General features: G+C 44.1%; 2 protein-coding genes across 14 annotated transcripts in view; both read left to right on the top strand.

Moving 5' to 3' along the window:
• LOC130522175 (mitogen-activated protein kinase kinase kinase kinase 4-like) overlaps positions 1–6,406 on the top strand; it is a 31,310-nt gene extending 24,904 nt beyond the window's left edge. For 8 of the 12 annotated variants that reach the window (XM_057026231.1, XM_057026234.1, XM_057026233.1 and 5 more), the window contains 9 exons: positions 423–540; positions 670–840; positions 938–1,081; positions 1,205–1,339; positions 1,423–1,523; positions 2,048–2,197; positions 2,355–2,514; positions 2,623–2,762; positions 4,323–6,406. In XM_057026231.1, coding sequence (XP_056882211.1) covers positions 423–540; positions 670–840; positions 938–1,081; positions 1,205–1,339; positions 1,423–1,523; positions 2,048–2,197; positions 2,355–2,514; positions 2,623–2,762; positions 4,323–4,406 — 1,203 coding nt within the window. In that variant the 3' untranslated portion in view covers positions 4,407–6,406. The remainder of the gene's footprint in view (positions 1–422; positions 541–669; positions 841–937; positions 1,082–1,204; positions 1,340–1,422; positions 1,524–2,047; positions 2,198–2,354; positions 2,515–2,622; positions 2,763–4,322) is intronic. The other 4 variants (XM_057026232.1, XM_057026235.1, XM_057026240.1 and 1 more) reach the window with 1 other exon arrangement.
• A 1,357-nt stretch (positions 6,407–7,763) lies between these two features.
• On the top strand, positions 7,764–21,355 carry LOC130522178 (probable ribonuclease ZC3H12C). 2 transcript variants are annotated; one of them, XM_057026252.1, is made up of 6 exons: positions 7,764–8,076; positions 15,406–16,248; positions 16,450–16,589; positions 16,672–16,906; positions 17,020–17,126; positions 17,378–21,355. In XM_057026252.1, the coding sequence occupies exons 2-6, from the start codon at positions 15,467–15,469 to the stop codon at positions 18,958–18,960; spliced, it is 2,847 nt and encodes a 948-aa protein (XP_056882232.1). In that variant the 5' UTR covers positions 7,764–8,076; positions 15,406–15,466; the 3' UTR covers positions 18,961–21,355. The 2 variants fall into 2 exon arrangements, with proteins under 2 accessions (XP_056882232.1, XP_056882233.1); XM_057026253.1 differs by lacking the exon at positions 7,764–8,076 and adding an exon at positions 11,541–11,825.
• The last annotated feature ends 77 nt before the right edge of the window (positions 21,356–21,432 follow it).

Below are 21,432 nucleotides of genomic sequence, written 5' to 3' on the forward strand. Positions count from 1 at the left end.
AGCTGTTGTTTGGTTCTTGCATTTTTTCCTTCACATTTCCTCATGTTACACGTGTTTTTCCTCCCTGACACTTCTGTCCATAACAACTTAATACACACCATTGTTTTGTATTGATTTATTACAACAACGAATTGCACTGGCAGCCATGTATTTCCCAGTCCTGCGTTATAAAACTTAATGCAACTGAATAGAGTTGAGCTTTATGCTGTTTTATAAGGCCCTGGAGGTACAGCTGTAACTCAATACTGACAGGTCTATTGCTTTTGTACTTTAACAGCCACCCTGACATTAGAAATTAATGAAAACTTCTTTGTTGTACATTGGAACAAACAATGATTTCCTCCTGTAACATTAACCACTACTTTGTATGTAGATCAAGAAACAGTGGAATGTCTGACTTGTAAATGTTTCCAATCTGTTAGTCTCAGTCAGAAGGAAACTCCATGTCCAAACACAAGTCTTCCTCCTCCTTCACCCCCTTCATTGACCCTCGTCTGCTCCAGATCTCTCCATCGAGTGGCACTTCCCTCAACAATATCGGTAGGTCACGAGATATTAACAGAATTTGGCTTATTAGTGCAGCTCAGTGATTTAAAACAACAATATCAAGCCAGCATCAATGCATGACAGTTTAAAGTAGATGTGTGGTTGCCTCTCTGCTATTTCCAGCAGGATTTGGGCAGGACGGCAGGCTGATGGACCCTCTGAGGTCTGACCCATCGCGTAAAGGCTCAGTGGTGAATGTGAACCCAGTCAACACGCGTCCGCCAAGCGACACACCAGAGATTCGCAAGTACAAGAAGAGGTTCAACTCGGAGATCCTGTGCGCTGCCCTCTGGGGTGTGTGTGAGACGCGTCTGCAGGAGTCAAGTATTTCAGTGTCTAATTGGCATTCTGGTAACTATGTGTTGACACGTGTGTCTGTGTTCCCCCCCAGGAGTAAACCTGCTGGTGGGAACAGAGAGCGGTCTGATGCTGCTAGATCGTAGTGGTCAAGGAAAGGTTTATCCTCTGATCAACAGACGGCGGATCCAGCAGATGGATGTTCTGGAGGGACTCAATGTCCTAGTCACCATATCGGGTATAGTATACCGGCTATGTTTGGCTGCTGAAAGAAGAAATTTCCATTGTGCTATTTTAAATTGCCAATCTATTAAAAATATGCCCCATAAATAAAGCTCCTCTCTTTCTCTCCCTCCTGCAGGGAAAAAGAACAAGCTGCGGGTTTATTACTTATCATGGCTGAGAAACAAGATTTTGCACAATGACCCTGAGGTGGAAAAGAAGCAGGGCTGGGTTAACGTGGGCGACCTGGAGGGTTGTGTCCACTATAAAGTTGGTATGTTTCATGTTGGTTCTGCACGCCGTGAAAGGGTTGTAGGTGGCCCAGATTTGTTGTGATGGGTCAACTTCTCATTCCAGTGAAGTACGAGAGGATTAAGTTCTTGGTGCTAGCATTGAAGAATTCTGTGGAGGTGTACGCCTGGGCCCCCAAACCTTACCACAAATTCATGGCCTTTAAGGTACGCATAGGCCTTAAGCATTGAGTGGATCTTTGCTAGGCTAATGTGGCTAACTTGGTTGAGCTAGCTCCAATTGTTCAGTGAGCAAATTGATATTTGTGTCGGTAGAGGCACCCACCCTTCCCCACCATCTTGTTGGTGATTGGCTGGAACGTGGTTTGTTATGTGTAGGTGTTTTGACGTTTACGACCCCCCTGTTGTCTCTTTTTTTTACTGTGTATTCAGGGGACAGACAGTTAGTAGATCAAGGGGAAATGCCAACAATTTGAGATCATAATTAAAACCATGCAAGATCTCAAAGTGCACCTTTTAAAATTAGTTATGTAACCAATCATTTAACCATCTAAGTTATATTTAAACAGAAAGAACATTAAAATACAAAGTAAATCCTCATTCAAAAGCTGTACCAATATCTAAAATTTTAATATTTACTTTTACAACTGTTGTAAAATGAGTCAGCCTTTAACTGGGTGATTTTAATCATGCTTTTATTATTATTTAATTTGCATAACCTGTCTCATTAGTCTTTTGGTGACCTGGTGCACAAACCTTTGCTTGTTGACCTGACGGTGGAGGAAGGGCAGAGGTTAAAGGTCATCTATGGCTCCTGCTCGGGCTTCCACGCAGTGGATGTGGACTCTGGTGCCGTCTACGACATCTACCTGCCCACACATGTAAGCACAGGCATGAATATGGACCCAGCATCTTCCTTTCATAATAGTCTCCTTTGTTTCTATGGGTGATTTGTTGTAGAAAACCATTTGTGATCCATTAATGACAGTTAATATTCTACTGTAATCCAAACATCTGTTTCGGGTTTTTGTTCCTCAGATCCAGACCAGCATTCAGTGCCATGCCATCATCATCCTGCCCAACACCGATGGAATCGAGCTGTTGGTGTGTTACGAGGACGAGGGCGTTTACGTCAACACGTATGGACGCATCACCAAGGACGTGGTGCTTCAGTGGGGAGAAATGCCAACGTCAGTGGGTAAGTGGAGGAGTTTGCTCTCAGCTCTCAACCCATGAATGCGTGCCTGTCTGGTCTGACTCTGTTGCACTCTCTTCTGTGTTTGTGTGTGCACATGTGTGCGAGCAGCCTACATTAGGTCAAACCAGATCATGGGCTGGGGGGAGAAGGCCATAGAGATCCGTTCAGTAGAGACGGGGCACCTGGATGGTGTCTTTATGCACAAGAGAGCCCAGAGACTCAAGTTCCTGTGTGAAAGGAACGACAAGGTGACTTTTTGTTTTATTTATTTTTAAATAAGTTGAACATTTAATAAAATTTAGATTTTATTTTACAGCATTTACAGACATACTGTACGCACATACATTTCTCTAACTGGTACGATTTAAGTATGTTTCTTCAAAGATTTACACCCTCTTATATTTTTCACTATTTTATACTGTATGTTGAAGCTTCATGTCAAAATAAAAAAAAAATCATTTATTTTCTTATCAGTACCTCATGAGAAAAGTCCAAACCCAAAACGTTAGAAAAATTTGAAAATTTATCTTAAAATTAAAATTTGACATGAACCTAAATATTCAGACCCTTTATAGTCACACTTATGTAGGTCAGGTGTAGTCTATTTCTTTTTTTTAACTTTTACAATGGTTCTACATCCACACCAGAGTCGATCTGTGTTAAATTAAATGAATTGGACATATCAGAGCAAAAATGGGATCCTCACAGTCAAGAGAACTGCCTGAAGAGCTCAGATACCCCTTTTCCACCTAAAACACTGCGTCACCGGCTCTGGCCCCTGTTTAGCCCAGCTCAAAGTTGGTGCTTGCCTGGAACCAGTTTGAAACTGGTTTAACTGGTGCTCAGTCGGTGGGAAAAATGAAGAACCGGTGCTTTGTCGGGTACTGGCTTTGAACCAGCCCTGAATCCTGTTTGAAGGAAAAGGGGCAAGACACAGATCTGGACAAGGCTAAAAATCTGCTTCATTTATTGTTTCTAAGAGCTCAGTGGTCTTCATCATTCTCATATGAAAGAAGATCGGGTCAACTAGGACTTCCTACAGCTGTATGTCCAGCCACGTTCAATCAACCAATTAATCAATCTTATTTATATAGCATCTGTTACAATCCAAATAGTCTCTAGGCACTTTCCAGAATCCCAGGGCCTGACCCCCCACAAGCAACAGTGGCAGGAAACTCCCCTTTAACAGGAAGAAACCTTGAGCAGGACCAGGCTCATGTAGGGGGACCCTCCTGCTGATGGGGGGCTGGGTAGAGAGAGAGAGAGGAGAGGTAGAGGTAGAGAGAGAGAGGGGTAGGTAGGTAGGTAGGTAGAGAGGTAGGTAGGTAGGTAGGTAGAGAGGTAGGTAGGTAGGTAGGTAGGTAGAGAGGTAGAGAGGTAGAGAGGTAGAGAGAGAGAGGAGAGGTAGAGGTAGAGAGAGAGAGAGGTAGGTAGGTAGGTAGAGAGAGACCCACCCAGTGGGGTGACAGAGGCCTGTCAGGTGATCATGTTTCTGGACCCCGGCAGCCTTGGCCTATAACAGCACAACTAAGATGTGACCTAATGATTAGACGACCCCCTAAAAATGATAATTATGTCTAGAATAATAACTGGAACTACAGATCTTGTGTGATTGAGAAAATGTCAGACAACCATTTGCTGCATTTTTGCCCCAAAACCTGCTCTCAGTGTGGACCAGTGGAGATTCCTATCCTGTCTTTTAAGTGTCTTTCTCTCACAAGAATCTCCCAGTGGTCCGCTCTGCCATATCTGTACCTTCAGTCAGATTTTTACTGAAGTCTGGTGGGTGGGGGGTGTGTCTTCAACAGGTCTTCTTCGCCTCTGTGCGCCAAGGTGGTGCCAGCCAGGTCTACTTCATGACGCTGGGCCGCACGTCCCTCATGAGCTGGTAGTCGATATCTTGCCAGTGAGACCGCACCGAAATTGCGACTATGACTCGATGACGATGAAGACAAAGAACTTGAGCTGGAGCATTGTCCCACGTTCTGGTTATATAAATAAATAAAACAACGGATTTGACTGTAAGCATAAAACGAGGTGAGGGGTGACTCCCGTGTTTGTCTCACCACTGCCTTTCCTGTCGCCTAACCTTCGAGCCGATCTCTGCGCAGGGATCTGTCGCCTGTCAATGGCTAAATCTTTCTGTGTCATAGTTAAACTTTGCATCTTGTATGTGCATCGAGTGGAGCTGTAAACACTGAGCATGTGACCAACGAGAGGCTTTGTACACACAGCCAGACTTGCTGTAGCGCCTCCATTGTAGCCATGTTTAGTCCCGTTCAGGTAAAATTAACTCCAACATGGTAGATTTCCATGTCAAGCATGTCATTTAACACTAATTCACAGCCACTTTTCTTCCGCAACTAATGCTTGACATGTTAATTTGCCTCTGTGGCTTCAGTTTCTGAAGACTTTAAGGGACCTTGTTGATATTTACATTAAATACAGGGTACTGGATATCAACGTGTACATAATTACATCAATCGTGTGATCTTTAGACTCTCCCAGACACTTTTACCACATTGCCTCACATTGTACTGTAGGCTATGTCGGACAGATGTAGCCCTGTTTATGACAGCAACACAGTTAGCCCCAGTTTTTCATACACTGTATATTTTGTATGTGACTTGCCGCACACAGATCAACGCTAAATCACCAACAAATTAGTTTTTAAGGCAGAGTCCATTTAGCACTCAATCATCACGAATCTGTAATTTCCCGTCGGTTAAATCTATTTCCGTTGCTGATTTTCACAGAAATGGTGGAGTAATTTTCCTTTAACACTAGTCATAAGTAGGGCTAGGATAAACTGTGAATTAGACAATTAGGTGGCCATTAACGTAGCATGGAGGGGAGGGTGGAAGTGGCATTAAGGGAACAAAGTTTGAATAGAGAGCCGCAGGCCTGAGACAAAACCGATAAACACGCTACAAAAGGTGGAGGAATGGAGGATGTCTCAACATCTATCGCTCCATTTAACATTCAGCTCGATGTATAACGTTGCCTTGGTAAGGTCTCAGGTTTATTAAAGCTTCTCTAAATCATTTAAAAATGAAGAAGTTTGGGTTTTTGCATACTGGAAGAATCTAAACCACCTATGTGAATCGATATTGGACCTCTCAATGTTTCATTCGGAGCATTCACTCTGTTTACGCACTCTGGTCAAATATCTGACAAAACTGGATCATTATTCTGCTCCACTGAGCTGTATGTCCACATTTCACTTCCTTACTCATCCTCTAGAACCTCTCAGTACAGGTCATGCCTTCACTTCCCTGTGTGGGACCTCCTAAGATCTGCTGAAAATGAGCTTGGGTTTTTCTGTGAGAAAGCAAAGAAGTCACACGCTCAAACGAACAGTGTTACAGAACCACTTCAGGAGGGCGTGAACTAATCAGCATATTTTTAACTTAGTTTTTAGTCTAATTTCTGCAATTTCTATTATGTAACCCAGATAATTATGCGACTGCAGTGGTTTTTAAATGCACACCTTATGTTGAAAATGTTTACAGAAGCAATTTTTTTAAACCAATGTGCATCAATATTGAATATTTATGGTTTATTTTAGGGCAGTTTTCTCCTCCCATTTTTGTATTTTGTATTATTCCCTTTTGTACTATCATTTAGACTTTTGTGTACAGGATTAACTGGCTCACACATTACGAATTACACAAGACTAGAGTGTGATTTCACTGATTCCTCTGGATCATCCTACAACATGCGCAGTATGGCAGTGTGGACTAAATCTTTTCTGGCACCAGGTGACATGTTTCCCTCTAAAAGGCCTCTCTGCAATGCCTCTTAATTTATGTTCTCTCTGTGTGTACTTTGGGAATTATTGTATTTTCCTGAAAGTCTTTCTTTTTCATTGAATAAAATCTGAAGTAATTTACAGTGGAGCAGCGTCTTTCTTTTAACGATTTGAACCACAAGTGTTATTTGATTTCCCATTTTGTTTTGATGCAGCTCCAAATAGACATTTAAGGTGTGTTTTATGAAAAACATGGTTTTAAATGGTCTTGGGATGTCCCATAAACTAAATTTAGGGTCTTGTTGAAAAAAGGAATGCATGGGAGGTAAATTCACCTATGATAAAAGAGGCAGTACGTCACATTTGTAAACAAGTTTGAAAAATTTGGTTTCTATCTTGGCAGTAAGACTACCGGTAAATGCAATTTGCCTGAGGGAACTTAAACTGATCTTCCTTTCAGTTTTTTTTAAAGACGCTTCACCTGTTATTCGGGGAGCTTATTTCAGTTATAAATTTACTGTTGGGAACCCCAGAGTTATTTACATTGTGCTGTTTTACTGGATGGTATTGTTGGAGGTCGTTGGGGGTCATTTGCATTTTAAAGGGTGTGGATCATCCCGGTCATCACGTGATGTTGGCTGATTGTGGGGAGGGATCCCAGGACAGGTGCTGGTGCTGCAACTGGTGTCATAAGCCGCCTCCTCTGGTCAGTAATGGTTTTTCCATGAGGGATTCTTTTACTCTTTCTAATCATCTTTCTTCTCTGATCAAAACATGCAAATTGCTGTCTTCAAATGAGCGTCCCTTATCCTTGAGGTGTAATTAGACAGCTAATCCTGTCCTGGGTTAAATAAACACAGTAGTTGACTCTAGTTTTGACATCCCTGCACCCCGGTGCCAACAATTTAGCAATTTTAACACATTTAAACCACCGATTACGTTACTTAATCGACGAAATATCATAACTATGGCACGCATCGTCTTATTTACAAACACATCCAAGAACCACAATTGAAACACAAAACACCCACAAGTTAAAGCCAACATCTACTGAACATAACTGGACAGGTGGAAGCATCTCGCAGCAGGTGGTTGGTGGCTGCACCGAGCAAGCACGATTCGCCTTAAGAAGTCCAGTTTCCTGAACTCCATTTCAATAACTCAAGAATTCTCTTCGACTTGTAACACTGAGAACATTCGTCGACATAGATTAAACAGTCATAAAAACAGTAACAAACGAAAACTTACAATTCAACGTAGAGTCATCCACCATGAAACGTGTTACAATATTGTGGTCTATTAATTGCATGTGGAAATAAACCCCTGCATTTCTATCAGGTCACTACTACCTTATGGACACAAGGTGGCGCCGTTTCACCTTTCTTCGCCCACCCCTCTTTATACTGGCGCTTCCACACGCACGAGGTGTTTCGTTGCTAACGTTGATGTGTCACAAAACTACTTCCGGTTTCAGAGCGCCATTTTAAGATTACCGTGTCGTCTCAACGATCCACAAATTTTAAAACGTTGCAACATGGAAGCTCTAAACATGTCACATTTTATGTCAATGGTAGCCAGATTCATTAAACAGTTCAACCCTTGTGGATGCAATTCGTCTAAACTTTCCACGGGTTTTTATTTTTATTGCAATTCAGCGGAAGTCTTGCGCTAACCTCCTCCAGCCTTACAGAATTTGGCTGGGTCACGCTGCAAATGCAGCCGGATGTTTTGCGTCGCCACAATGTAACGGAAACATTTCCCCCAATCTGCTTTTATCACCCATCGCCAGGCTTCCCCCCCATCCTCACCCGGTAAGTATTCGCGAAATGCTGTAGTCGAGCGCCCTTCTTAAAACATGCAAAGCCGCAGGTTGCTGCGGGTGAAAGCTGCAGAGAGGTCGTGACGGCGTTGGTTTGCAGTGACCACGCACGCCCCTCCGTGCCAGGCAACATCTATAAAAGAGTTCATGCAGAATGTGGGATCCTAAATAGATGGCGCATAGCACTGTCGTGCTTTGGGGGGGTTAAGCGTGTCAAAATGTTGGAGTTTGGAGTTTGTGCGCTGTGGAGTGAAGCAGGCCTGAGCATACGTAGATGTCTGCTCATCAGTGGGTTTAGTCCCCTCCAGCTGTCGCTTCTCACCTGTTTGCTCTTCATCTGGATGTTGCCTCCCAGACAGCCGGGTCCCTGCCCCACAATGGTGGACAGATGCTCCAACAGCATCCAGAGCTTCTGATGCGCAGGAGCAGCTGTCTTTAGTTAATGTTGTCCATCATCACCGATTCTCAACTGTGTGGGGGACCAGAAGCAACAATCTGCCATAAAGATTGTCAGATTTCCCTTCCTTTCCTGGTTTTACATGTAAAAAAAATCCCATAAATGGAGGCAGATACATACATTGTTGCTTTATAGACAAATGCAAACATCAAAGAAAGGAATGTGATGTGAGGATTTTCAATCTTTTTCGTTAGATTGTCCTGTTGCGTCCATATTTTTAATGGCTTTTTATTATTTCTGCAGTCTTCCCAGCGACCTCTAACGGTCTGGTTCTCCCCATGGTGTTCTGACAGTTTTAGGGACTTTACCATTCATCTCTCATTTGACTCATATATTCCTGTGGAACATTTTACTTTGTGCAGCAACATTTTGACATTTGTCATTTATAGTTTGCCTGTTTCATCAATTCTGTGTAGATTTTCAGATATCATCAGGTGCACAACTTAAAAGATCACATTAATAGATTGTTGATGTGGAACGGTTCTAAAGGCACACACCGGTTTTGTACCTGGCTCATTTTTTGATATAATTTCATTATGAAATTTTACAATAAAAAGAAAAATCTGATTTGATTTTTATCGTTTACAGCACAAATCAGCAGAACTATGTAAAATGACTGCACTGTATATTAAGTGTGCGTTCACACACCAGTTTTAACTCGCAGCTAATTTTTTTGGGTTGTTATTTGACAAAACTAGTCAAAGGTGATCATGGGGGAAAGGCTCTATATTTCTGAAGATATTTAAAAATAATAATCTGCAGATGATTATTGATAAAGACAAACGCAGCCTTTCTTATGGTGAAAGCGCATCTGCGTGTACACGAGAGGAAGAAGACAGACCAGAAGGCTCACAAGGGCAGCTTTTCTTTATTTTTATTCAAGCTAATTATTTTTTGTTTGTTTTTAACAGATGAATCTTGCTTGAGTTGTTTAAGTGAAATCAAAAATAATTTTTAAAAAAAGTTACTGGTCTCAAAATTCACACTTTTAAACAAAAGCAGTTGTTGCCTGTTGTCAGTGATGAATTTAACTTGATCTAATCTCATCTACATAACAATGTTAATTTGAGTTTCCCCTCTTTTTAAAATACACAGGAGATCGAAGATGTGCTCTATGTTGATTTATGAGATACATAGATCAAACTAAGCAACTGCTTTTTAATGTTTTATTAAAAACACATTCATAGCTATGTCCCTTTTGTTTTAATCCACACTGACAAACCCTTAGTTTGCATCATGGGTTTAACACATTTATGCAATAGCTTCTTGCTTTTCATCCGTAATAATGGTGTGTTAACAATTGCAAGAGGATGTGACTCAAACATTACGTTTTAGAGCTACCCTTCTTTGTTAAGTTTGTCACCGTCTTTGTTTAGTCTTCGGCTGCTGTAGTTATTAGTCATGTTTGTTCTGAGAGTCACATTGGAGGAAACTGGCGTCTGTAGCACACGCTTGTGTCTAGCTCATGCTGGCGTTTTTGGCCGCTTGTCTTTTCTGTATTTATTCCACACGCAACTGTGACGTTTAACAGTTTTTCGCTGATTGTCTGTCGTCTGAAAATCCTTCATGCCTGTTCGTCGAGTGTCATCTGCGTCCAAAGAGTTTATCTGGTTGTCATCGCAGTCGTGAGGGGCAACACACACCCGGGCGCGCACCTGTCTTGTAGAACAGATGGTGTACAGAGCGCTCTTGTGTCCCTGTGTTTGGTTACTGTGCAGTTGGTCAGCTGTCGGTTCTCCTCTCATCACCCTTATCTGACTGGGAACACATTCTTATTTAATCAGGCAGTTGTTTTTCATGTCGGGTCACAAAACTGAACGAACATTTAATCTGGTTCTACGGAGAATACGTGCTGGTATACACGGACGTCAGGCACCGCTTTTGATTATGTACCAACCCATGCCTGTTAAATTCAAACGTTGGCCTTATTCTGTTTGCTAAAGACGTGACAATGTGTGTTTCTGGAAAGAGCAAGCAGTGTTGACCTGCCGTCAATTATTTTATACACTGTTGAACTAGTTTTTAACTAATAATATTTTTTTTCGCATCACTGTTGATAAAAGCAATAGCAATAATTTATTTTGATCTCAGGCTTTAAAAAAAATAGGAAGTGAGGATTGCACTTCTGCAATAAATTCTATCTACTTATGGTATAAAGCCAGGAAAATGGCTTTTATTGTGGATGGCCGCGTTTATTAACTAAAGATTAAGGATTTGATGAGTGCTCTTGACAGTGAAATATAGTAACACTGCAGCTTTATTTTGCTTTTAATGCCGGACGTTGTTGAAAAACCTCAAATAAAGCGTGTTTGTCCAGATAAAACTGTAGTAAGTTTAGTGTATAGTGATACGATCAGGTGGCCCAAGTCAGCGTGGACGTAGATGTGTCGTTCTGTTTGCTCATGATGGATTTTACAATCCCATAAAAGGCAGAGGGGGAAAGATTTGTGCTTCCAAGTCCTCTGCCCTAAGTGTGCTGCAACAATGTGGAACATGTCCCCCCTCTCAGTCTTTGGGGTGTAAAACTTTTTGATGTCCCTCACCCCCTGCACGCATACACACTTGTCCTCTCTGCCTTTGAGCCTGGCCACACTCTCTTCTTTCCTTCTGCGCTGCTTCAAAGGCCACACCAGTCTTTTAGCCAGCCCCGGCCCCTTTCTCTCTGGTTTGACCCCCAGACAAAGAGAAGAGAGTGACTGTGATGCTCTGCAGCCAGGTGTTCTCCATTGCTGCCCCAGGCCCTAATGGCAGCAGCCCTCAGAGTGCAGCTGCCCTCCCCAGCCTCCCATTGTGTAACTCAATTGTTCGGCCTTCCACCCCCTCGTTGATTCATCGGCCACACAGGGGAAACCCTTTTGGAGCACAGCGGAGGAGTGTGTGCATATGCGTGTGTGCGCGTTGAGTACGCGTGCCTTGGGGAAACTGGGTGTTGCAGGCATTCCCCTCGTCCCCTGGAGGCTCCTCCCCATGTCTGCACACCACATTGAAAGGCATCTGCGCTGATTGGTGCAGGAGCAGCCACTCCAAACGGGGGAATGGCACACATCGCCCATCCATCTGTTCTGCCACTCATTGTCCAAATTGACTGCTAGTGTGGAGGGGAAAAAAAAAAAAAAAGACACAACGCTGGACGGCTCAGCAAGTACCGATCACCTGTATCCTCGGCTACAGATGTTCTGGCAACTTTGTGACCTTTGCTTTGCTGCTTTTTAAGGATTTACACCTGCAGAAAATGAGCCAAGCTGTGTCCATTTCTTCATTGCTTATTCATCCTTAACAGTCTGGTAAGCTGACTCACTCTGCAATCAACTGTCTCTAAATGCACATTTTGACTGCATTTTTTTTGCATTGCTAGATTCAACACAGGTTAGCAGGAAACGGGCGACACGCAGCACCTTAAATCAGATTTTCAGGAATAAAACAAATGAATTCTGGTGCTTAAACAGCCCTTCGTCACGTGAACCTCAGGCTGATAACTTTAGATTTGTGTGGTGTGTTAAATGCCCTCCACCATGGTAAACATCCTCCGGAAAGTCCTGGAAAAAACGTCCCTATGTTCTTGTACCACCTATTTCCATCTCATTTTGTTCTTGTTTTTTAACCAACTGCACAACTGATTTAAAATAATAATAATTTGGGGATTGGAATGATGCTCAATAGTTCATATTAAAATATTTACACTGGCTTGTGTAAAGGGGGGTGGTGGGGGGTTATTTTATGGGTCACATGACGCTTGAGGAAGCATATTTTGTGTGTGTGTCTGTCTGTGTCGTGGTGTGTGTCTGTAGCATCAGTTATGAGCACCAGTCAGTTGACATCTGTTGCCCGCTGCTGGCAGGGGAAGCCCAACATGCCCCACTACCCGGTGTTTTTCCCCTGGCTGGGAAGCACAATGAGTTTTGCTCCGTGTTAGGTCCGCTGTGATACCCCATGACTCCCATCCCGCTTTTTAAACCGAACCCCCCTCCCCCCAAGCACCCTCGGACACACAAAGAGTTGTAAAGACGATGTTACATATTCATTAGTGGCTCCTCCAAAGGCGGCAGAACAGTTTCACTGTTTGAAAAATGCATCCCGTAGTTATGATGATCTCAAGACGGGGGTGGATCCCCCCCCCCGGGATGGGCCGCCCGTACTCCCATTTGAACCTGCTCCTGGTTTCTGAACAGAGTTTCCTTTTGCCGCTGTTGCTTGATCGCAGGTTGGAATTGGAGTTTCCGTAACAGATGCTCTATAAATACAGTTGATTGTCATTAAATGGAATTAAGAGAGGAGATGTTGGGATACTGTTGGTCAGATTTGTGCTGTTGTCAGTGCATCCCATCATAAATGGTTTCTGTGTGTTGTCATTGTTTAATAGGGACAGTGACCATGTCGATGTGACATTTGGTGATATCTTACCTGATACTGATCTATATAACCTTGAACATTATTTAATATATACAATATATATGTATATATATAATAATTTGATGACTAACTGGTTCATTTTGACTGACTAGTTAAAATGATGAAAAAAGGAGAAAGAAACTATTACTAAATTGACATTCTCCTCCATTTATACCTGTTTGTCCATATGCAAATTCCATTTTACTTATACAGATGAGTTGAAAAGAAGCATGATAATATATATCAAGGTTATTTATGCCTTCTCTGTGCCAATCGGGTGTTTCAAATGGAATTTTTGTTACTATCCTTCTCTTTATTAGAAAATTGTAATACACTTATCTGTATTAAACTTAACTGTTTGCTTTTGAAACTCTATTTATAGCAAATTTGGTCACACTTTCAGTCACCACTTCCTCGTACCAAATGAAGCTAAAATAGCAATGAGTTTAAGGCCATCCTGTGCTGTGATGATGATATTTGCAACCAGTGTTTGAACATAAGCGCAACTGGAGCCATCTTTGTGCTTTTTTTTATATTGTACTGATTGCAGTGACTTGTGTGTATCATGTTGCGTGTATGGGGAGCATGCGTTGGGATGATGTCACTCTGAAGGCCAGTGTGCAGCAGAGTTCCTCCGAGATGTTCTCTCTCCTCATCAGCAGCAGGATGAGTCATATTGTGAGGCAGATGCAGTGTGTGTGTGTGTGTGTGTTCGTACATGGTTGGATCATCGCCCACACAGGTTGGTGCCAAAGTCCCCATCCTAACCCCGTGTGAATGTCTGTTGCTATCTCAGGTGGCAGGGTGGGTTTTCAGACGCCCTCGATCCCGTCCCTCCCTTCCCCGCACCAGGACATTTTGTGTGTGTGTGTGTGTGTGTGTGTGCATGTATTGAAGGTGGGACCCTGTTTGAATGTCGCAGCCCCCTTCTTGGCATTTGGGAGGGCTTAATGGCTTTCAACAGCTGTAGCCTGGCAACAGTAGCTTAGCCATGTTGCTAGGCAGCCCCTTTTTCATAAAATGCACACAGCCCACCCTGCCTCCAACTGCCCCCACCCCTATGGTTAAGTCACTTCCCCCGGCATCATCTGTCTGGTTCAGATAATAACCTTTATTCAAGTTTGAAGCCAGTCTGTTTTTTTTTTATCAACGGCAGCGATTAAATGATCAGCAGTCCTGTACAGAGTGTTGCAATACACATTGTTTTATGCGACTTAAACAAATAATCATTATTATTAATTAATTGACACACTATCTTTGCAAAGTTGTTTCTGGGATTTGTGATTTCTCAAACCAAACACCAAGCTGCTTGAAAAGAAGGTATTGATTGGTCTGGTCGCCTCAGAGACCTCAACTGTTTTAATGGCTTCACCAGCCCAGTGAAACCAGCATATGGACATTAATTGCCAGGTAGCATGTGAGGGGGGAGGGGGCACTAACAGTCTGCAGTTCAGCCGGGGCTCCCCCTTGGATTAATGTGGTGTGGCGCACAGTGCGGCCAGACATTTAAAAAAAGCGGGAGCCCATTAATTAGGATGAGAGGCCCCATCGGCTCTTTGTGTCAGCCGCTCTGCTGTCTCGGCCGTGCACCCAACGGCCTGCAGCAGCCAACCACCGCCAACGTAAACACTGGCAAAGAAGCTCGCGGTGTCAGGAAATAAAGAGACAACTTTTTCCTAGTAAAATAATGATGAGAATTTTCCCCTTAATTTAACAGTTGTAATTCTAATGTTTGAGCGAAATGCAAATGTTATTTTTTATAGACTGCTTGCTTTAGCGACTGACATCCTACCCGTGTTTGTCGTCAAATGTTAGTTTTTGTGCTCTGGGAATTTGTTTAGTGGCTCTTTCAGCAACAGAAATGTTGCTGTAATGAGGTGAGATCAGGTCACAGGTCTTTGTACTCCAAAACTCTCAGGTTGCGTTCGGTTCCTTTTACGGCTGCAGTGAGAAGTGCTGTGTTATCGTCGCTACGTTGTTTTAATGGAAGCGTCGTACGATGGGTAGAGTCTGGAGGTTTTCCTGCTGCTTCTGTCAGCAGTCACATCATCAGTAGAACCGTGACCTAGTTTCCATGTCAGGTTTGATAGATTAAACCGTTTGTTTTAGATTATGTCCTTTTTTCTTATTTTCTTCCCCCTTTTTTAGGTAGAAGTTTGTCTTTAAAAATGAAAGACGGCAATAAAATTACCAATTTATTATTTTCCAACACAAATTCTTCACTATAATTGTCTAAGGACAGTTAATTTTTAAAATATGTATTTTTAAATATATTTTGCTGTTGACTAAAAATGCAATACTTAAAAAACATTGTTAATTATCTGACTCAAATTAAATAGTAACAAACCTACAGTGATCCAGATTTCCTCTGATGTGTTTTCTTGTGTTTTTGGAGAAGTATCAGTTGTCACAGCGTTGACGACCTGGCGGGACCAGAGTCCAACTATTGACTCTATCCTGATTCTCATTTTCCAGACACCAATGAGCGGCGCTTTTGAGAGCAGGGCCCAGTGAGCTGGATGTCTGTGTACCCTCCATGGGCCAGAAGGACCATGTGGAGTCAGCAGCAGGCCACATCCTCCACCTGGGGCTTGACCTGGAGTATCTCCACGTAGCTAGGGCTGACCGGCACACTGGCGGCTCTGACGAGCCCCCTGCTATGGAGGAGCAGGGGGAGACCTCCGGCAGCAGCGATAAGGCTGCTTCCCCCCTGCCAGATGCCGTGGAAGAGAATATCAGGTCTGATGCAGATTCTGAACTTGCCCCGTCTTCCACCATCATCCTCCATGAGGACGGACACGAGGGGTCCACTCCTGGTAAAAACACGCACCAGCCACTGTGTCGAACCCAGTGTGTGGACCTAGGTACCGAGGGTCCCCCTGAACTCTCTCCAGAGCTCAAACATGACAACCCTTTACCACCCGTCACCCCGTGCGAGGAGCCACCTGAGCCACCCGAGCCTCCTCCCCCAGAACCAGTGGGTAATGATGGTAGGAAGGGGTACCAGGCCAAACTGGATTTTGCTCTGAAGCTAGGCTACTCTGAAGAGACTGTGCGACAGGTGCTGTCCAAGCTCGGCCCTGAAACCCTAATCAATGACATACTGGGAGAGCTCGTCAAACTGGGGAACAAGTCGGACAACGAGCAGCCGGCGCGGACATTGGCCTCCACTTCGTCTTCTTCGTCCTCCTCTTCCTCCTGTGGCTCTTCAGATGTGTTGGACGGACAGAGGTCAAACTCTCCGTGCCCTTCAGACTCTCTGGGTGACCAGGACAACCTGCGGCCAATCGTGGTGGACGGCAGCAACGTAGCCATGAGGTGAAACGTTTATGGAAATGGGTTCACAAAAATAGTGGAATTCATTTAATAGTTTTAAATGGTACATTTTATATGATAATAAATGCATATGTTAATTTTACGCTCACTTTGGGATTCTTAGAATTCAAAGAAGAAATTAAAAAAGGTTTGTGTGTTCCTAACAAATGATATAATAATTGCTTCATTGTTTATGTCTGGTAGCCATGGCAATAAGGAAGTGTTTTCCTGCCAAGGGATCCAGCTGGCTGTAGACTGGTTCTTAGAGCGTGGCCACCATGACGTCACGGTGTTCGTGCCTGCATGGAGGAAAGAGCAGTCGCGCCCTGACGCCCCAATAACAGGTCAATAACAAACCAGATGGGGGAGATGAATTGTTGTACGACTGTAAAGTTCTTTGTAATCAACTCCCCTCCCGACACACAGATCAGGAGATCTTGCGTCGCCTGGAGAAGGAGAAGATTCTGGTGTTCACCCCATCTCGGCGTGTCCAAGGCCGTCGTGTGGTTTGCTATGACGACCGCTTCATTGTGAAGCTGGCGTACGAGTCCGACGGCATCATCGTCTCCAACGATAACTACCGAGATCTGGCAAATGAGAAACCAGAGTGGAAGAAGTTCATCGACGAGCGGCTGCTCATGTATTCCTTTGTCAATGACAAGTAAGGACAAATAGCTCTCGGTGTCTGACGCCTCATTTTCAGATTGGACCTTTTAGTGTAAGTATAGCATGTGTGCAGGTTACAACATGTTATTCCTTCTTTCTGTATTCCAGATTCATGCCTCCGGATGATCCACTTGGTCGCCATGGCCCCAGCTTAGACAACTTTCTAAGGAAAAGACCTGTCATGCCCGAGCAGAAGAAACAGCCATGTCCATATGGTGAGACTGTAAAAACATATGCTTGTATTATTATTATGTATGATCAAGTATCATAAACTCATGAACAACATTTGGGGCTGGACCCAAATGTAAAGGAGATTATTAGATTTAGCTGCCCTGCGCAGAAGTTTCACATTCAATATTTCCAAAGTGTTTCGTTTGCAATGTTTACGTGCTGACTGATAAATATTGAATATAAATATTGCTTCTTTGAATCCGTGATAAACAAAAAGCGGCGTGTTTGTTTGCAGGGAAGAAGTGCACTTACGGCCACAAGTGTAAGTACTACCATCCTGAGAGAGGGGCACAGCCTCAGCGTGCCGTGGCAGATGAGCTGCGTGCCAGTGCCAAGACTTGTGTTATGGTTAAGAGCCAGGGAGACGCCGGGTTAGTGAAGAGTCATAGCGTACCAGCTGGCAGCATGGAGGCGAGAAAGGGCGCTCCCAAAAGGCAGTCGGACCCGAGCATTCGCGCCTTGTCCTACAGCGACGCAGAGGAGAAGCTGCTGACCAAAGGAAGGGCGGACATCCAGAAAAGCATGTGTGGCAGCGCTAGCGCTAGCTGCAGCGGGAGCGTGACCATGTCTCCTGCCTTAGAAGGTGTCCCCCCAGCCAGTCTCAGCTTCCCACAGGACCAGCAGTCCAGAGCAGGGACGCCTCATGGGCTAGCAACCTCCAACCATGACCTTTACCCTCACTGTGAATCTCCAGACTTGAACTACTATTCAGTGACCCGTGCCTACTCTGGCCTGAGCCTCTCGACCAGACGGAGCCCCGACTGCCGCTTCCCCAACGATACTGACCTGCGGTTGGGCTCAATGGGCTCAACGGGTTCGGAATGTGGCAGCGAAAGCAGCGTAAGTTGCAGTAGCAGCTGCGACTCCTATAGCGAGAGGCCTTGTCCCGGATGCCCCTCCGATTCCTTGTTGGAGGACGGCGTCCATTTTGTTAATCCCCATAGCCGGGTGTATCCGTCTGCAACCAATCAGGAGCTTTGCGGCCTTCACCTTGCGGACTACACCAATCTCCAGCACGGCCACTCATCTCATCCTGGGATACATGGGTACCACCTCAGCATAGCACACGGGCAGAGCTGCGCTCACGAGCAACCTCCACCCGAAGCGCCCCCAAAGCGTCCTCTTTACCCGCTACCTCCTCACCTCCAACACCAGCCGCTGTCTGCACGGTCCAGCTGCCCGGGCGACTATCACTCGCTCCCTCAGCCCAATCCTCACCCGCCCGGGTCCCCTCTGGGACGCTGTCTCGCACCCACGCGAGCCGGGAGCGTGTCGGACTCGCATTTGTACGAACACCTCTCCGCACCACATCACCACCACCGGACGAAAGCTCCGCCCAGCTGGGATTCGTACTACAGACACAATCCGTTGCCACCGTCCCGGTACGAGCTGTCAGCCTATCTGCCGGACTCCCAACAGACATCCTGGCACGGGAGCGCTTGGGCTCAGGACGGCTACGGCCAGCACCATTCGTCCCACGCAGGTCTCCACCCGTCCCCAACACATTACGTCAACCATCCGCCGCCTCCGTCCCACTCTCCTCACCCACCCAGTGCTTCCCACCAGCCGTATTCCCGCCACCTCCTGGTGCCCTCCCACACCCCGCCCCTGTCTTACATGCAGCAGCCCCCGGAATCACCGACACGCAGCCGCTACAGCGACGCCAGGGAGAAGGTTTACGTCAACCTGTGCAACATCTTCCCCACCGAGCTGGTGAGCCGAGTGATGGCCAGGAGCCCCCACGTCACAGACCCCCAGCAGCTGGCAGCTGCAATCCTTGCAGAGAAAGCCCTGGGAACTGGTTTATTAATTAACTAATTGATCCACTAATTGACCTTTTTTTTCCTTCAAAGATTATAAATTCCAAATTGTAATTAACCAAGAAATAATGATGGATTTTCTTAATTTAGTGGCTTTTTCCGTGTTTCTCTGAATTTGCGGCACACTTTTTTGTTGACTTACTGCCAGATATGATCAGCATCTAAAAATAAGGACCAGCTCTCCCACATTCCCTTGACTCCAGTTCTGAGGAACTCGGCCCGTGGATCGTCTCCAGGGTATCCTCTCGGACCTGAGGGAAGCCACGTACCAGATGGATTCGCCGTTTCAGTTCATCTGACTTGATGTGTGATGTAGCAAGCTCCCCCCTCAGTACTCCCTCCTCACAACCGTCCCAGGTTGAGGCCCGTGAATACTGGTTCCTTCGTGCGTTGTGTAGCCTCCTGTGGTTTTCGGTGTTAAAAATGGGTGTCTGACAGATGATCATCCTTTTTGAGATGACGCTGGTAATTGTGGTGGTAGGAGGTCGGAGTTATAGCTGTAGAGAGGGGTGACCGTGTCGCGTGTACCTTAGTTTTAGTAAGGGACATCTCTCTCTCTCTCTCTCTTTATCTCTCTCTATCTCTCTGGCCCTTTATTGTGGGTCAGTTCTGGTATCTGCTACAGACAGAGAACATCTGGACACAGTACATCATGTAAACATGTATGTATTGTAAATGTATGTAACAGAGTTCCCCTGCAGTGTTGTTGACTTGCATTGTTGGCTGTATGGTCTGTAGCAGATCCCGGCTGAATCCTGCTAGATGGAGAAAAAACCTTGTTTGATACAAATTGTATCATGAACTAAATCACTGATGTTAAATACTGTATATGGACTTGTTAACCTGTATTTCTCAAACTTTCTTGATGTATTGCTACACGATGAAGTGCGTTAACAGTCACGTTCCAATCGAGGTGTTCTGATTTTGAATCTTATGGAAATTGCTTTGAGACAATTCTTTCATGTTAATCAGGAGTTGGAAACCTATTGTGTTTAGGTTGTCACTTCCTTAACTGTGCTTTTGCATTTGAAGCTGGCTTTTTCAACAGGAACTCCAGTTTAACTTATGAAAATGCTTTGTTTAACTTCCTCTTACAAGTATATATGTTTGTGTAAAATGATCTTTACTTAGGTACTATAAGTCCAAACGAATAATGAATATCTTAGGAATAATATTAGCCTTTATTTTTTTCCATTAACCCATTAATTAGCGCTAACATGATTGAAGCGATGGGGTTGCTGACTGATGTTAGTGTAATAGGGTTATTATAGTATTTAACTAGTAGAATGAGGTGAAATGATCCCAACCAGCGCGATACAGTTACAAAGATTTGTAAGTGCCATGGTGGCCACTTTAAACGTCCCCAAAAGTGCTACGAAAACTAACTCGCTAATATAAAAGCTTTTGTTTTGTCTTTATTTGTTCACATTTCAAGAAACTTAAAATCATCTTTGTTTTGTTTCATTTTATTTATTGGACCTGCTTGTTAGCTGAGAATGAAATATGGCTTCAATTGAACTTTTCCATATAAGAAACAGCAGAACACCTAGGCACTTACTCCTGACTACTGTATTATGGGATGTACAATGTTAATGTTAAAAAATTAGTAACATTCGTCATCCTGTTTTTTTATTTTTTTGCACTGCCTTGTACTTAAATCTATGCTTGTACTTGAAGCTGTAGCCATTTGAAATATTTGCATAGTTATTTAAATGCAGGACTGACTCACTGCTAAGGTAGAACCCGACACCAATTCTAAATGTCCTCCACAGAACTAAGTCCACAGTGAGCTCGGTACTAGCCAGCTATACAAAGCCCACTGGTCATCTCTCCTGACCAGCACGTCATATTGTACCAACAACAGCTTCCAGTGTACAATATCACGTGCTGCCGATTTGAGAACTTTTGTGTGTATCGAAGAAGTGCCTTCGCTCTGGCCTCCTGGCACCGTGTGTCAGTGGAGCACCTGAGCGTGGGCCCAAAGTAATGCCTCTTCATGGCATTGTGCTTATGACACATCTGATTTTCTGAACTATGTTCAGCTAACTGTTATGCATGTGTTGATTGTTTTGGATTCTGCATGTTTAATTTGTGTTTGGCTTGCAGTTTATTGTAACGGGTGTTTAGATACCACTAGGATGACTGAGAACAACCTGCTTTCTCCTAACCTGTAAAGTTAGTATTGATTTCAAGTGTTGGGTTTGTAATTTCTTTTGATATCAGGATGAGGAGGTTTTGAATGCATCACAGGTTTCTCTTTTCTAACTTCAGTAAAGCACTTGGTCTTCAAGATATTGAAAACCATTGTGATTCCAGTATAATCAAACCCCCTCCTTTGTGTTTTACTGGTATTGTAATATGACCTGTAATTGTTCAATAAAGAGTATTGTTGTCACCTGTGTGAGTCTACCTCTCATACCTGATCTTTTTCTTAAAGATTATTAAATGGTGGAGTTTAAGCATGTCTAGG

This window comes from Takifugu flavidus, chromosome 3 (genome assembly GCF_003711565.1).
Source record: "Takifugu flavidus isolate HTHZ2018 chromosome 3, ASM371156v2, whole genome shotgun sequence".
NCBI lineage: Eukaryota > Metazoa > Chordata > Actinopteri > Tetraodontiformes > Tetraodontidae > Takifugu > Takifugu flavidus.